General features: G+C 42.2%; 1 protein-coding gene across 1 annotated transcript in view; it reads right to left on the bottom strand.

The window, feature by feature from the left end:
• LOC121282814 (endoplasmic reticulum-Golgi intermediate compartment protein 2-like) overlaps nucleotides 1-18,017 on the bottom strand; it is a 48,660-nt gene that overhangs the window by 16,045 nt on the left and 14,598 nt on the right. Inside the window, exons 4-8 of the mRNA XM_041196630.1 lie at nucleotides 17,373-17,443; nucleotides 16,235-16,275; nucleotides 16,014-16,115; nucleotides 14,720-14,815; nucleotides 11,937-11,992 (exon numbers count right to left, since the gene is read on the bottom strand). Coding sequence (XP_041052564.1) covers nucleotides 11,937-11,992; nucleotides 14,720-14,815; nucleotides 16,014-16,115; nucleotides 16,235-16,275; nucleotides 17,373-17,443 — 366 coding nt within the window. The remainder of the gene's footprint in view (nucleotides 1-11,936; nucleotides 11,993-14,719; nucleotides 14,816-16,013; nucleotides 16,116-16,234; nucleotides 16,276-17,372; nucleotides 17,444-18,017) is intronic.

The raw sequence follows: 18,017 nt of genomic DNA, 5'->3' as shown, positions 1-18,017 counted from the left end.
CACACCGGGAAAATGTTTGGAAAGCACTGATCTAAGAATAGAGTTAACAAGGTGAGCGTTTGTCCTATAGAAAGTGAACCTGGGGAATTCATAATGGAAAATAAGGAGATGGCAGGTGAATTGGATAGGTATTTTGCATTGATTTTCACTATAAAGGATATAAGTAACATCCCAGAAATAGCTGTAAGTTAGGAATTGGAAGGGAGGGAAAAACTGAGGAAGATTACAATCACCAGGGAAGTGTTATTTAGCAAATTGTTGGAGCTGTGGGCTGATTAATCTCAGGGTCGTGATGGGCTTCATCCTAGGGTCTTAAAGATGTGGCTTGTGAGACAGTTGATGCGTTGGTTTTAATTTTCCAAACTTCCCCAGATTCAGGAAAGGTTCCATTAGATTAGAAAATAGCTAATGTAACTCCTTTATTCAAAAAGGGAGGGAGACAGAAAGCAGGAAACTACAGGTCAGTTAGCCTAACATCTGTCATAGGGAAAATGTTAGAAGCTATTATTAAAGATATTATAGCAGGGCACTTAGAAAAATTCAAGGTAATCAGGCAGACTCAACATGGTTTTGTGAAAGGGAAATCATGTTTAACCAGTTATTGGAGTTCCTTGAAGGAGCCACATGTGCTGTGGATAAAGGGGATCCAGTAATGTACTATACCTAGATTTCCAGAAAGCATTTGATAGTACGCCACATCAAAGGTTGTTGTGGAAAATAAAAGCTCATGGTGTAGGGGGTAACATATTGGCATTGATAAAAGATTTGCTAGCTAACAGGAAGCAGAAGGTAATGGGTCTTTTTCTGGTTGGCAGCATGTGACGAGTGATGTGCCACGGGGATCAGTGATGGGGTCTCAACTTTTTATAATTTATATAAATGACTTGGTGAAGGGACCGAAGGTATGGTTGATGATGATGATGACATGATAACACGCTGATGATACAAAGATAGGTAGGTAAGTGAGTTGTGAATGGGACATAAGGAGGTTACAAAGGGACATAGATAGGTTAAGTCAGTGGGCAAAGATCTAGCAAATGGATTATAATGTGGGCAAATGTGAAATTGTCCATTTTGGCAGGAAGAATAAAAAAAGAATATTATCTAAATGGCGAGAGATTATTGAGCTCTGAGATTCAGAGTGCATGAATCACAAAAGGCTAGTATGCAAGTACAGCAGGTAATAAGGAAAGCTAATAGAATATTATCATTTATTGTGAGGGGAACTGAACACAAAAGTAGGGAGATTATGCTTCAGTTATAAAGGACATTGGTGAGAACGCATCTGGAGTACTGCGTACACTATTAGTCTCCTTATTTAAGGAAGGATGTAAATGTGTTAGAAGCAGTTCAGAGAAGGTTTAGTAGACTAATACCAGGAATGGGCAGGTTGTCTTATGAGGAAAGGTTGGACAGGTTAGGCTTATATCCATTGGAATTTAGAAGAGTAAGAGGCGACTTGATTGAAACCTTTAAGCACCTGACGGGTCTTGACATTGTGGATGTGGAGAGAATCTAGAACTAGGGGTCACTGTTTAAAAATAAGGGGCCAACCATTTAAGACAAAGATGAGGAGAATTTTTTTTCTCTCAGAGGGTAGTGAGCCTTTGGAACTCTCTTCCTCAAAAGGCAGTGGAAGTAGAGCCTTCGAATATTTTTAAGGCAGAACTAGATAGATTCTTGATAAACAAGGAGGTGAAAGGTTATCAGTGGTAGGCGGGTGGTTGCAATTAGATCAGCCATGATCTTATTGATTAGCAGAGCAGGCTCGAGGGGCAAGTGGCCTACTCCTGCTCCTAATTTGTATGCTATTCACTAACTACTCCCTGTGCTAAAAAGTTTCACATTCTCATCACTCTTTAGTAAAGAAGCTTCCCCTGAATTTCCTATTGTACTTATTAGTGACTTTCTTATATTTATGGTGCCTATTTCTGGTCCTGCCTCCAAATGAAAACATCTCTATGCGTAAACTATCAAATCGTTCCATAATTTTGAATACCTTTATCAGGTCACCCGTTACCTTATCTTTTCTAAAGAAAAAACCCAACCTGTGAAATTTTTCCTGATTAAGTAATATCTCTTAGTTCTGGTACCATTCTAGTATTTTTTTTTGCACCTTCTCCAGTGTGTCTCTGTATTGTTCTTGTAATGCTGAGAGCAGAACAGGGATGATCTAAATAAAGTTCTATACAAGTTTGACATAACTTTTCTGCTTTTCAATTCCACCTCCCTAAAAGTGCACCCCAGCACTTTCATTATTTTTAAATGGCCTTATAAACCTATGTTGCTATTATTAGTCATCAGTGTTTCTGTACTCTAGAATTCTTGTGCTCCTCTACCCCTTTTAGACTCTTATTGTTCAAGGACGGTATGACCTCCCTATTCTTCCTACCAAAATATACTACCTCACACTTAACAATATTGAAATTCACACCCATGTTGCAAGTTTATTCATGCCCTTATGTATTAGGTCACAGATCTCTGCAGTACTAACTACATCCTTACCAATGAAAGCCACTAAACATGAGAAAACTTTCCATTATGATTCCAAGAAACTTGGTTGAGAATTGTTAAACTGAGGCACTGTCAGGTTGATGCTAAAAATTTAATGGTGAGCTAAGAATTGGGCAAAACGATCCATTGGTGGGAGTCATACCTAGCACAAAGGGAGATGATTTTGGTTGTTGGAGGCCAATCATCTCAGCCCCAGGACATCACAGCTGGAGTTTTTCAGTGTAGTGTCCTAGGCCCTACCATCTTCAGCTGCTTCATCAATGGCCTTTCCTCTAACATAGAAAAAAGAAGCAGAAGTTGGTCATTTGGCCTTTTGAGCCTGCTCCGCCATTCAGTAAGATCATGGCTGATCCTCTATCTCAACGCCATACTCCGCTCTCTCCCCATACCCCTTGGCGCTTTTAGAGTCTAGAAGTCTATTTATTTCCTCCTTAAATATACTCAGTGACTTGGCCTCCACAGTTGTCTGTAGTAGAGATTTCCACAGGTTCACCACCCTCTGTGTGAAGAAGTTTCTTCTCATCTCAGTCCTAAATGGCCTACCCCATACCCTGAGACTATGACCCCTTGTTCTAGAACACCCCAGCCAGAGGAAACATCATCCTTGCATCCAGTCTGTCCAGCCCTGTCAGAATTTTACACGTTTCAATGAGATTCCCTCTCATTCTTCTAAACTCCAGCAAATACAGGCCTAGTCGGCCCTTTCTCTCCTCATATAACAATGCTGCCATCCCAGGAATCAGTCTGGTGAACCTTCGCTGCACTCCCTCTATGGCAAGTATATCCCTTCTTAGGTAAGGAGACCAAAACTGCACATAATACTTCAGGTGTGGTCTCACCAAGGCCCTGTATAGCTGCAGTTAAACACCCTTTCTCCTGTACTCAAGTCCTCTTGCAATGAAGGCCAATATACCATTTGCCTTCTTAACTGATTACTGCACCTGCATGCTTGCTTTCAGTGATTGGTGTACAAAGAAACCCAGGTCCCTTTGTACATCAACATTTCCCAACCTATCACCATTTAAATAATACTCTGCCATTCTGTTTTTCCTACTGAAGTGGATAACTTCACATTTATCCACTTTATACTGCATCTGCCATTTATTTGTCCACTCACCCAACCTGCCTAAATTACCTTGAAGCCTCTTAACAGCCTCCTCATCACTCACATTCCCACCTAGTTTTGTGTCGTCAGTAAACTTGGAAGAGTATTTGACTGTGTGTATCATCAAAGAGGACCAGAAAACTGAAGTCAATGGGAATCAGGCAAAACTGTCCATAGGTGAGAGTCATATCTAACACAAAGGGAGATTATTGTGGTTGTTGCAGGCCAATCATCTCAGCCCCAGGACATCAGAAGTGGAGATATTTGCACTGTGTTTGGTACCATTCACCACTCCTCAGGTACTGAAGCAGTCCCTGCCTGCATATAGCAAAATCTGGACAAAATTCAGACTTGAGCTGATAAGTGGCAATAAGTGGATTTGCACCACACAAGTGCCAGGGAATGACCATCTCCCAATGACAAGAGAGAATTAAACCTTATCTCCATGACATTCAAAAGCATTACCATTGCTGAATCCTCCAACATCAACATCCCGGGGGTCACCAGTGTCCAGAAACTATCTGGGCCAGACATGTAAATACTCTGTCTACAAGAGCAGGTCAGAGGCTGGGAATTTTGTGACAAGTAACTTATCTCCTGACTTGAAGCCTGTCCATCATTTATAAGGCACAAGTTAGGAGTGTGATGGAATACTTTCCACTTGCTTGGATGAGTGCAATTCCAACAACACCATCCAGGACAAAACAGGTTCCTTGATTGGAATTCCATCCACTGCCTTAAATATTCACTCTCTCTGCCACCCTTGCGCAAGATTCCCTGCAGCAACTCAACAAGACTCCTTCGACAGCATCTTCCAAACATGAGACCTCAATCACTTAGAAGGACAAGGACAGCGGACACATGGGCACACCACCACTTGCAAGTTCTGCTCTAAGCCATACATCATCCTGATTTGGAAATATATTACCATTCCTTCACTATCACTGGGCCAAAATCCTGGAACTGCCTCCCACAAAGCACTATGAATGTACTTGAACCACATGGACTACAGTGGTTCAAGAGGGCGGCTCACCACCATTTTTCCAAGGAAATCAGTGATAGGCAATAAATGCTTGCCTAGCCAGCAATGCGCATATTGCAAGAACAAATGGCAAAAAGGTATGGGCCAAATTTGATGGCAGCTTGACCCAGTGCTAGCACTCTCCATTCTTGAGCCAGATGGTCTGATATGTTTTAGTCTAGTCTTTTAGAACTGAGCATAAAATCTAAGTTGACACTCTCACTGCAGTATTGGGGGAGCACCACACTGTTTGGCTGAGACATGAACCAAGGCCTGTCTGCTCTCCAAGGTGAAGGTAAAGGATCCCATGATGGGTATTTCTAGGAAAGCATGGGAATGCTCCCTGATGTCTTTGGCCAATATTTATTCTTCAAATCCTTCAACCAACATTGTTAAAAAAATTGATTATTTGGTCATTATCACATTGCTTTTTATGGGATCTTACTGTGTGCAAATTAGCTACCGTGTTTCCTGTATTACAAAAGTTTCTATACCTCAAAGCACTTCCTTGGGTATAAAGCACTTTGGGATGTGCTGATGTCATGAAAAGTGCAGTATAAATCCAAGAGTTCCTTTGCTTTATCAAGACTAGGACACAGCCTTGGGAAGAACTCAGCTTGTACATGTTGAAAACAACAGCTGAGCCTTGCAGTATGCTAATAGGCATAACCATAGTGGGGGGGGAGGTGGGTAGGGGGGAGGAGGGGTGGCGGTGGGTGTTGGGGGGGTGGGAAGGGTGCATTGAACTCCTGCCATCTTAAGTCTGTTTTAGTGATACAACATTGAAGCCACTCTTTCTATCTTTTGTGCTCTATTATTTTATGCAAATGATCCTTATATTGTCAAAATGTAAGAAAGAAAAATGCTTTTATCCTGCGTGTATGTGCGTTGATGATACTCTGAGAATTTTATTTTTCTTTCAGCCTATTCTTTTGAACTTATTCCCGATGGGCTTTTTGTTATAAGGTGATGAAAGTGTGAGTGTTGGAGTTGATTGTACAGACCCCGAAAAATACAAGTGCCCTTTCAACGCCGCATTGTACTGGCATCGTATCACTGGAGCCCATTCCTCAACAACTGGCCAAAGAACCAGAAATGTTTTTACATAGCAAGTTGAAATGACCAGGAACACTCTGCCTAAAAGGGAGATGGAAACAGTTTCAGTAGAGGCTTTCAAAAGGGAATTGGATAAATACTTACAAAGATAAAAATTGTGGGACTATGGAGAAAGAGTGGATTAATCAGATAGCTCATTCAAAAAGACACAGGTACGATGGGTTGAATAGCCTTTTGTGCTGTAAGATTCAATTATTTATTCTGGGTGGACAGACTAAGACAGGTTGTCTTAGTTTCCACAGAAAACTCTGAGGTACTGGTATTAACTCCAGGTCCACTGCAGGTCCCAGTTTGACATCAATATCTATTTTAGAATAGTGCCTGGTTTAACAAAAGCAACATGGTATGACCTGCAGGAAACATTGGATGCCACTTTGGTTCTTGTATATTGCAATGTAACTGCAACATGGGAAAAACAAACATTAATTGTCTCTTTTGTAATATTGCAAGTTTCTTTGGCATTTGGGTGTTGGAGAATAGAACCCTGTGCAACTCAGCATTAATCCACAGAGCTCTGACTGCAGTATCTGTTCACAGCCAGCAGTATAACTAGTTGCTGGCTCTCATTGTTCTAGCGTGGTTATCAATGCCAAGTCAATGGTGTGGATTTTGTGATCAATGGCACAGGGACGCCACTGGGCATTCACCTCACTGACAGCTGCCCACAAAGCTTTTGCAGGGTTTGAGCAGAGGCTAATTCAAATCTGACATCTGATCCTGTATTATGCCATATACAGGCATGTGTGAGCAGGTCAAGAAATGGCAATGCTTTTTAACAAATTAGATTGAAGAATCCACACTGAACCACACAGGTATTAACTAGGAAGTGTAAAACAGAAATGATAAATTACATTAAAATCACGTATGGAAAGAGCAATAAAAATTGGGAAATCAGGCTGGATTGAGAGAAAGATAAAAGAGGCAGGAAGAAGTAAACAAAAATTACCATCATTTTCTTTTTTTAAACATGCAGCTCCAATTAATTTTTGAAGGAATGAAACACCATGCTTGTAAAATGAAATTTTCTGGGACAAAGAGGTTTGTTGTCAGTAAGTATCACTTATCATGGCTTCAAAAATTTACTCACAACAACATATTATGCCTTTAAGATAGTAAAACATTGCAAGGAAGATCAGTAGAGTGTTATCAAGTTCAAATAGACATTGCGCTACATAAAGAGATATTAGGGCAAAAGACCAAAAGCTTGGTCAAAAAGTTAGATTTTGAAGAACATCCTAATGAAGGAAAGAGATCTAGCAAGGTGTACAGATTTAGGGAGAGATTCGCAGAACTTAGGTCTTCTGTAGCTGTCAATGTAGCTGTCATTCGCATAAAATCAGGGATTCTTAAGGGGCAAGCCTTGGAGGAATGCAGAGATCTCAGGGAGTTGTGGAGAAGGAGAAGATTACAGAGATAAGGAGGGTTGAGGCCATGGAAGGATTTGACAACAAGGATGAAGATTTTAAAATTAAGGCGTTGCTCAACCAGGAGCCAGTATAGGTCAGTACAGGGTGATGGTTAAACAGGACCTGATGAGAGTTAGGACATGGGCAGCAGAGTTCTGGATCGACTTAAGTTTACAGAGATAAAGGGTGGGAAGCTAGCCTGGAATGCATTGGAATAGTGAAGCCTGAAGGTAACAAAGGCAGAGATGAGGAGCATAGTTGCTCCTGGAGGCCTTCAGTGCAGTGCAGGATCATTGCGGGAAATGAAGCCATGCCCCCATACTCCAATAAATTTAAATGCCCCAAAGCCACTTTGACAGTAAAGAAGATAAGTGTATATGATGTGGTTGAGGGGGTAGAGTGGTTCGGAGGGGTTGGTTGGGGGGGAGAGGTGGTTCAGAGGGGGTGGGGGTAATTGTATGGTCAAGTTGGCGGGCGGGGGTGCTGGGGGAGGTGAATCAGGGGTTGGGAGTTCGTGGAGTGGGGTTTAGTCAGAGGGTCGCGAAGTAGTTGGGGGGTACAGGGTGGGAGATAGTCAGGGAGTTGGGGGTAGCTGGGTGGTCAGGGGGGTAGTTGGGGGTGGGGGCTGGTGGGATAGTTGGGGTTGGGGGGCAGTTGGGGGTGGTTTGGTTCAGGGGTGTCAGGGGGTGTGAGGGGGGTTGAGGGTGGGAAGAGTTAGTCGGGAGGCCAGGGGTAGTCAGGGAGTGGGGGTAGTCAAAAGTAGGGCTGGTTAGGTGGTGTGGGGTCCAGGGTAGTTTGTGGGTGGGGGTGTTTGTTGGGTGCTCAGAGGCTATTTGAGGGGGTGGGTGTTCAGGGGGTGGGGGGTTAGGGTGTTGTGGGGGCAGTCAGCGTTGGAAGTCGGGTTTGGGGGGTGCAGAGGTTGGGAGGGTAGTTGCCAGGTGTGGGTATTGTGGGGTTAGTCAGGCCTGGGAGTTGTAGGCGGAGATGGGGTGCAATTGGGTGGTCAGGGGGTTTTGTAGGGTACTCGAGGAGCCAGGGGGGTGTAGGTTGGGGGTTGCCCAGTGGGAAGTCACAGGTTCTGTGGCGCAGTAACCCAGGAGTTAGAAAAAGTTTTAATGTTTCTAACTTTCCTTGGGTAACTATTTACTAATAGACTTGCAAACATCCGAAGTTGAAACTTCCTGTGCAACTCTCATGCAATTCTTGCATGTGGACTTCCAAGGGGTTCCCCAGTGCATCTTCCAGGGTACCTCTGGGGTACGACTCTCCAGGGAACAGAAAATCTGGGTCACTATGAATATCCTTAATGCATAGGCCTTTTAACTGGCATCTTTAGCAGGGACCTAGTGGTTAAGTGCTGCAGACCATTGTGTACATTGCCAAGTTGTGTGGCAAGAACTGTAATGGAACACCCTGTGGTGGGTTGGACAATGCTCCTGCTGCCTTTGCTCTTCTAGGTAGCAGTGTTTCTGACGGTAATTTCTGCATTTCTGTGTTTGAATGAACATGTGCCGACACTGGAAGTTGCAGTCTGATTTTTTCCTAATAGCAGTGACTGCTGATGGACACATTGTTAACATTATTGTTTGATCTGGGTCATTATCTGTGATATAATTGTCACAACTCCAATACAGTGATCATTTGTTTTTTACACAATAGAAAGACATATGGAGTGCCAAGAAGATGTGATCATTTTCATAATGTTATTTGGAATTTATTGTAAAGTAGAGTAATAGTGGGGTCTGTGTCTATGTATGTGTTGGGGGGACTTAATTGGATTAGAGACAGCTGGTCTGAAGGCTTTGATGTAAGAAGAGAAGCTAGATTTGAAATGCTAAATAGGTAAACATGAGTGAATTTTTAGAATGTGGGGTCTAAAGGGAACATCTACATTTTTAAATAAACCACAGTAGCTTGAATTCAAAAGAGAGAGGGTGAAATGTTTCTTCTAGCCAGGAGAAGTTAAGAAACAGTGTGTTTATTTTTCTCAAAGATTACTGGTAAAATTGGTGCTATGATAGATTTTTATTATTAGAGAGTTAAAGTCCAAAGACATAGTGAAACAATGGGAATTCGCATTCAAAAGAGAAAATATGTGGAAAGGAGAGAAGGCTGTGTGCAAGGGAAGGCATTTTTAAGGTCTAATACAATTGTGAAAAGCCTCAAGTTGCTGCTTACAAGGAACCAAAGATAAGGAAAAACTCACTTTGAATTCGACTGTCCAGGGTGTGTGCTTTGCTGGGTCTGTTTAAATCTGTGTTTTACTGTTGCCTTAATGGAGGTATAACTGGGAGTTAGATTAATTAGGGGGTTTAGAGGTTATTATAGCAGTAATTTGTAGGCATATGTATGGGCTTACAATCTTTTTTTAATTAATAAATGTTTAATTTAGTTTTGTGAAAAATCTCTAAGCCTCATTGGCCTTCTTTTTACTGAATTCAAAACCTGCATCTCAAAATAAATACAAATTGCAAATAGTTGTGGCAGCTGCTTCAAGATTCCCTCTGGGATTTGAGCAGCTTGGCATTTACCATCTGCCTGCCATAACAGGAGGAGAAAAGCCACTCGTTCAGATCCTCCATCCACCAACCACCTCTTTCTTAAATTATTTTGGGATGTGTATCTCATGCCCAGGTAACTATCCCATCAGTTTGTGTAAAGATCTTCTTGATCGCAATCATAGAAACTTACAGCACAGAAGAAAGCATTCAGCCTATTGTCTGTGCCAACTCTTTGGAAGAGCTTCCCAATTAATTCCTTATCTGCTCTTATCTTTTTTTCAAGCATGTATCCATTTTCCTATTGAACGTCACTATTCAACCTGCTTTTACTGCCCTTTCAAGCAACGCATTCCAGATCATAACAACCCTCTGTGTAAAAATATTTCTCCCCATTGTCCTGTAGATCTTTTACCAATTACTTTAAATCTGCAACCTTCTGTCAGTGGAAACAATTTCTCCTTATGTACTCTGTCAAAACGCTTTATGATTCTGAACACTTGTATTAAATCTCCTTTAACGTTTTCTGCTCTATGAAGAATAATCCCAGCTTCTTCAATCTCTCCACATTGTTGAAGTCCTTCATTCCTGTTTCCGCTCTAGTAAATCTCCTCTACACCATCTCAAAGGCCTTGAAAATGGTCTTAAACTTCTCTTTCAATAGTTTGAACCTCTGAACCCCTTTTTTTTATCATCATTGTTTAGCTCTTGATCTTCATTCTTCACGCCATTTCTTTGCTATGTACGTCTTCCAGTTTGCCTCTCAGTACCTTCACTCCAAGGCTGAAAAGCCTAAGGTTGTCCATTCTTTGCTCACAGCTCTGTCCTCTGATAACTGGGGATTTGCCCTTCACTACCTCCAATGCATGAATGTCTCCTCGTGTCTTGATGACCAGACTGGACACAGTGGTCAAGGGATGATCTGACCAAGCTCTGAACAGTTTGACAATGATTTCATGACTTGTACTTTTCTGTTCTGACTATACCATTTAACATTCTGTTTGCTTTGTTGATTTGCCTGAGTTAAATACAATGATTGATCATCGATTTCAACTTCATCCTGGACTATTTCTCAATCTTGGAATTTATTGCCCTTTCCCAATTGCCCTTGAGAAGGTGTTGGTGGGCTTTGTTCTTGAACCGCTGCAGTCCATACGGTGTAGGTACACCCATAGTGTTGTTAGGAAGGAAGTTCCAGAATTTTGACCCAGCGACAATGAAAGAACAGCGATATATTTTCAAGTAAAGATGGTGTGTGGCTTTGGGGGAGCTTGCAGGTGGCGGTGTTCCCGTGCATCTGCTGCCCTTGTCCTTCTAAGTGGCTGAGGTCATGGGACTTGTTTGTTGTGAGTAACATCTATTATTGTCCATTTTTGTTGAACACATTCTGCAGTTCACAATCTGCTTCATTGAGTGTGCAGTTGACCTGTGTACATTTGGTCCCAGCATCATATCGACATTTTCATCACGTTGACACCTTCACTACTTTAGATGTGAGTGAAACTATGCCAAAGATTGTTTGTCTTGCTTCATATCAGCCTCAGTGTAACTCAATGCAATGTGCAACTTCAAATTACTTTTGAAACCGTTAGTTAATATCTTAGGTGACTTTCTGTATCAGAGTCTTTACTGTACTGATTGATAAGGGCCAAATATCTGCCAACATTTCTTATTCATTAGAAAGATCATCAACATTGAAGAGAGCCAGCATACAGAAAATATGTATGAGGTCGTGAAAGAGAGGGAATTATTATAGCACCTTATTTAGTTTTGTAATCAGCTCAAAGCTCCTGGCATACAATGAACCCTCATCACTGATGTCAAGTAGGTGAACATGGCAGCAGTCTTGCACACAGCAAGATCCCAGAACTTGTGACAAGGTGAATGACCAGTCAATCTTTTTTTTTGGTGATGTTAGTTGAGGGGGAATGTTCGCCAGATCACCAGGAAAACTCCCCAATTCTTCTTCGTATAGTGCCAAGAGAAGTTTTAAGTACTTCTGAACAGACAGATGGGAAAGCATCTTCAACAGTGCAGCACACTCTCAATATTGGACTAGTGTTTTAGTCTAGATTATGTGCTCCAGAATTGGTTATATGATTTGAACCTGTGTCTTTCTGAATCAGAGATGAGAGTGCCACTGCTCATATGAAGTAGTTAGGTATAGCACTAAAATGCTTCTATATAAGGGTTTTCAGTGTACCCTGGGAACAGCTAGTTGACTGTAAATGCAGAACATCAATAAAGCAAGTTACAAATTATAGAGAAAAAGGTACCTTTAGGATCCTTCGTGACAGGTACATGTGCATGGCCAAATGGATGGTCATATGATCTGAAAAACATTGAAATAGACATTTCACAATTTAGGAGCTTGTTGTTGGTGAGTGTAAACCTCAGGTATTCCTCAATCTAAAAGATACTTGATTTGATATGGGGCCAGGCCATTTTTCAGATGTCCTTTACTGCTGCCTGAAACAAGGGCCTTCACTACTTACCATTCTTTGGCAACTGGTAAGTCTTATTTATATCTGGATCCAGGAGGTTTAGAAAGGCTCCCCCGACAGCAGAGTATCCTGATCATCCCTCACCCCAGTTATTGATGCCAACTCCCTTCCCCTCCCACCCCAACAACATTACTGGGCAGTGCATGAGGTTGGGAAGGTTGTTGGATGAGGCTGTGAAGATTGCTGCATAAGGTTGAGGAACTTGCCGCATGAGGTTATACCGTCAGTTGGACATGATGAGCACTGCCAAGCCCTGATTGTACAAGAATTACACGACAATGATTTAAAGTTTTGGACAATAGATGTGGGGGTGGAGGGGGGGATAGGGAGAGTGAGGGAGAACATTTTTAAGCAGCATGTGGTAATGGCCTGGAACTCACTGCCCACGAGGGTGGTCAAGAGGAGATGAGCAATGATTTCAAAAGGAAATTGGATGGGCACTTGTGGGAAATAAACTAATGGGATAGAATGGGGAATGGGAATGAGTGAATTGCTGTACAGAAAACTGGAATGGACTTGATGGGCTAAATGGCCTCCTTCTGTGCCTATGATTGTATTGAACAGGCTGAGCACTGATAAGCCCAGATGTTTTTCCTCCTTCTATATTATGTTCATATATATGTCACATTGCAAACATCTTGTGAGGCTGGAAAATACTCCACAAATTGAACCTGAACTACGAATGTGAAGGTGACAAAGGTATTGTGCTGCAGGATGGACACTAATGGTGAGATGGCTATCTTCCTTATTTTGAGGGCTCTTTAAAAACTGCAAAAAATATTTACAAGGACGATTGACAGAGTGTGGCATTAAGGAACCCTAGTGAAACTGGAGTCAATGGGAATCAGGAGGAAAACTCTCCGCTGGTTGGACTCATACCTAGCACAAAGGAAGATGGTTGTGGTTGTTGGAGGTCAGTTATCTCAGCCCCAGGGCATCACTACAGGAGTTCCTCAAAGTGGTGTCCTTGGCCTAACCATCTTGAGCAGCTTCATCAATGACCTTCCTTCCATCATAAGGTCAGAAGTGAAGATGGTCGCTGACGATTGCATAATGTTCAGCACCATTTGCGACTCCTCAGATACTGAAGCAGTCCATATCCAAATGCAGCAAGACCTGGACAATATCCAGGCTTGGGCTGACAAGTGGCAAGTAACTTATGCACCACATAAATGTCAGGCAATGACCATCTCCAACAAGAGAGAATCCAACTATTGCCCCTTGATGTTCAATGACATCAGCATCACTCAGTCCCCCACTATCAATATCTTAGAGGTTACCACTGACCAGAAACTGAACTAAGCTAGCCAGATAAATACTGTGGCTATAAGAGCAGGTCAGGGGCTAGGAATCATGTGATGAGTAGCTCACCTCCTGACTCCCCAAAGCCTGTCCACCATCTACAAGGCACAAGTCAGGAGTGTGATGGAGTGTCATGGAATGCTCCCTACTTGCCCAGATGAGCGCAGCTCCCACAACACTTCAGAAGCTTGACACCATCCAGGACAAAACAGCCTGCTTGTTTGGCACCACATCCACAAACATTCACTCCATCCACCACCGACGCACACAGTGTACACCATCTACAAGTTGCACTGCACGAATTCACCAAGGCTCCCAAGACAGCACCTTCCAAACCCATGATCACTATAATCTAGAAGGACAAGGCCACCACATGGAAATCCTCCCCCCCGCGCCCCCCTCCAAGTCACTCACCATTCTGACTTGGAAATATATCACCGTTCCTTCATTGTTACTGGGTCAAAATCCTGGAACTCCCTTCCTAACAGCACTGTGGGTGTACCTACACTACATGGACTGCAGCGGTTCAAGATGGCGGCCCAACACCATCTTCTCAACAGCAACTAGAGATGGTCAATAAATGCTGGCTCAGCCAACGAAGCCCCTATCCCGTGAATGAATTTAAAAAAAGATACCAGAACTGAGAGATTATATCCATTAAGAAAGATTGAGCAGACTAGGGCTCTTTTGCCCAGAAAAGAGAAGGCTGAGGGGAGACCTGAGAGAAGTCTTTAAAATTATGAATGAATCTGATAGCATGGACATGGAGAAGATGTTTCCATTTGTGGGGGAGACCAGAGCCAGGGCCATCAATATAGGATGGTTACTACTAAATCAAGCAGGGAATTCAGGATAAATTTCTTTACCCAGAGATTGGTGAGAATGTGGAACTCAGTATCATGAGGAGTGGTTGAGCTAAGTAGCATAGATGCGTTTAAAGCAAAGCTAGATATACACATGATGAAGAAAGGAATAGAAGGATATGCAGATAGGCTGAGATGAAGTAGGATGGGAGGAGAATTGTGTGGAGCATAAACACTAACATCGATCAGTCGGGCTGAATAACCTGTTCTGTGCTGTAAATTCTCTGTAATTCTATATAATACTGGCTCTGTGTGAGGAATGCCTTTATCAGGCACTAGCTGATTCATGACAGTTTGCTTAACAGGGTTGTGAGGCTGATTTTCAGATTCTGAAAACATTCTGAATTTACCCCCCTGAGTTGTACAAATAAAGAGCAGGACCATACTAACTTCCCAGCCAGAATGTGGAAATTCCCCGCTACTTTGTTGAGTTTCATTGAACCATGAATCCTGCAGGCGTTTGGAGGATCTGTGGAGTCAACAACTCTGAAAGAAAAATGACAAAACCGTTTTCACAGGTCATTTGCACATTAACTTTTCTATCCCTGATTGAGATTAAAGTCTACAGACTCCAACACTTCAGGCGCAATTTATACACCGCAGTATCAGATTAATTAATCACCATTTTAATACATTTATAGATGAGCTAGATAAGTACATGAGGGAGAAAGGATCATAATAATAGGCAAATAAATTGAATTTGAGTAGAATGGGAGGAGGCACAGACCAGTTAGGCCTGTTCCTGTGCTTCAGTTCTATTTAATTCCAGCGATAAAAGCAAAAAACTGCAGCTGCTGGAAATCCAAAACAAAAACAGAAACAGAAATACCTGGAAAAACTCAGCAGGTCTGGCAGCATCGGTGGAGAAGAGCACATTTGACATCTCGAGGGTCGTGGGGACTCGAGACATCAATTGTGCTCTTCTCTGCCAATGCTGCCAGACCTGCTGAGTTTTTTCCAGGTATTTCTGTTTCTGTTTTTGCTATGTAATTCTAGGTACTCCAGGCACCAAACTGAAGCCAAATGTGTGTGTGTGTGTGTGTGTGTGTGTGTGTGTGTGTGTGTGTGTGTGTGCGCGCACTTGGGCCCTGTCACGGCCTCCCAATGACTAGGCTGCTGCCACTGGGCTGCTTGATGCCACTGGTTGTGGTTCTGGGGACCACCGCGATTGGGAAGTCTCGGCTGCACCAACTTGATGCGGACATTGGGAGGCCCCAGATTGGGAGCCTGGGGTGAGGGTGTCTGGGGGGGTGGGGGAGTCTGGTTCTTAAAAAAATTCTTTCATAGGATGTGGGCGCCATTGGCAAGGTCAGGATTTGGGCTGCTGCTTTTCAGCCTGTCTGCATCGAGGTTCAAAACATTATTTAAAGATTGTATTTTGTGATAGGAAATGTAATTGGGATTGAGAGAGAGTGTTATTGGAGATTAAGCATAGTATATAGTATGTAGTTTATTAAGGTATGAGGGCTACATTGTTAATAAAGACATCCACCTGAGAGGGCAGACAAGGCTTAAAGATAGCACTCCCAACAGTGCAGCATTCCCTCAGTACTGCATTGGACTAGTAGCCTAGATTATGTGCTCAAGTCTGGAGTGGGGCTTGAACCCATAACTTCCTGACTCAGATGCAAAAATGTTAGTCCCACTTTAAACAAACATACCCTAAGCTATGTGAATTCATTACCTTGGACTCTTTGTTGTTGTTGTTCCATTAAATGATGACTTTATAAGGAATTCCAACAGATTATGCTCCTTGTTCAGCTGTTGTTGAATATTTTGCATCATTCTGCAGGTAAATGTAAGTTTTCTGTTTAGTTTTATGAAGTAAATAAATTTCTGTTTCAATAGGAACAGCCATCTGAAAATCAACTGATCAACAGGAAGAAAATCCCATTAGAAACTTACCTCTGCCAGGCTTTTTCCTTTGCTGAGAGTTCAAAGTAGGTCTAAATATTAAAAAATATATAAAATATATAATGGGAGCTCACAATATCATTCCTTGGAAAAATATGAATATGAGGTAAAATGAGATTTGGTCAAACAGCAACTGCTATCATTTAGATAGCACCTATAATATAGTAAAACATCCCAAGGTGGATTATCAAACAAAATTTGAGACCAAGCCACATAAGAATAAATTAGGACTGTTAATCAAATCTTGGTTAAAGAGATAGGTTTTAAGGAATGGCTTAAAGGAAGAGAGGGAAGTGGAGAGGTGGAGATGTTTAGAGAGGGAATTCCAGGTTTAGGGCTTAGGCTGCTCAAGTCACTTATAATTCTGGTTGCAAGTGAGATCTCCAGCACAGAGAAATATAGGTACTTGGTTCCGTGACAAACGTCACAGAGATTTTAATAATATTCATTCTCAGGCTCCCTTCATCCATCTCTGTGCGTGGAGTGGACGTCTGCAGGGGACACAGCTCTCAATGGGTAGTGTTGCTTGTGGGCAAAGGTCTCAAGGAATTGCCAGGTATTGGAGCAGGCCATCTCAGCCAGGATCTGCTCACTTGACACCTGCACATCCCTCCTGCATTGACAACAACAAATGGATAAATACATGAAAATGAAAAAATTACTGGGTAGTGAGGGAAAGCACAGCAAGAGTGAGACTAATTGGATAACTCTTTTGGAGAACCGGCACAGGCACGATGGGCTGAATGGCCTCCTTCTGCACTGTAAGATTCTATGATAACTGGCCATATAGAGTGTGACTACTGTAAGGCAAGGCGCCCTCCTTTATTGTTGGTTTTCATGTCTGTTGGGATAAGACATCCTTAAACAATGCAGTAGCATGGGGAACGAGTTATGGAGACCCATGTTTGCGAAGTCATATCCTACTCACTGAATGGCTCAATGAATCAGTACAACAACCCACTATGGCAACAAACCTTCAAGTATTTTTTTAGTCAAAGCTTTAAAGATGCTTGAAACCATAGGAGCTGTACATTAACTGGTGCTGTATCTGCTCTCTTAAAAAAGTTCTGGGTCAGCTCACAAATGTGCACCAAAATCAGGGGTAAAAATGAAGTTGATAAAAGCTTACTGGCTCATACTGAAGGTTTCCAGATTCACCAACCCTGGCTTCTGTCTGATCAATCATGTCTGCTCCAATATCTTTGGACAACAATGAAAAACAGAAACAGGGATGATTTTGCAGGCATTTTTGTTCAGTTTTGCTTTACCCTTTGTGTTAATTCCTGTTATTACATGGTACTTACAGCACAGAAATAGGTCATTCATCTCAACTGATCTATGCTGGTGTTTATATTTCACATGGGCCTCACCCACCCTATCTCATCTCAGCCTATCAGTATATCCTTTTATTTGTTTCACCTTCATGTTCATCTACCTTCCCCTTAAATGCTTCGATGCAATTTGCCTCCCTGTGGTAGTGAGTTCCGCATTCTCACCATTCTCGGAGTAAGAAAAGTTTCCCCTGAATTTCCTGTTTGGGTTATTAGTGGCTATCTTATATTTATAGCCTGAGTTTTAGTCTCCACTACAAGAGGAAACATCTTCTTTATTTTTATTCTCTTGAACTCTTTGATATTTTAAAGTTCTTTATCAGGTCATCCCTCAGCCTTCTCATTTCTAGGGATAAGACCCTGACCCTGTTAAATTGGATAGGTATAACCACTTAGTTTTTATTCTGTTATGTATATTCTCAAGATGTGGGCTTTGTTGTCAA

The sequence above is a fragment of the Carcharodon carcharias genome, chromosome 10 (assembly GCF_017639515.1).
Source record: "Carcharodon carcharias isolate sCarCar2 chromosome 10, sCarCar2.pri, whole genome shotgun sequence".
Taxonomy (NCBI): Eukaryota; Metazoa; Chordata; class Chondrichthyes; order Lamniformes; family Lamnidae; genus Carcharodon; species Carcharodon carcharias.
The sequence above is the reverse complement of the archived record's forward strand: the minus strand, read 5'-3'. Positions and strand labels throughout refer to the sequence as shown.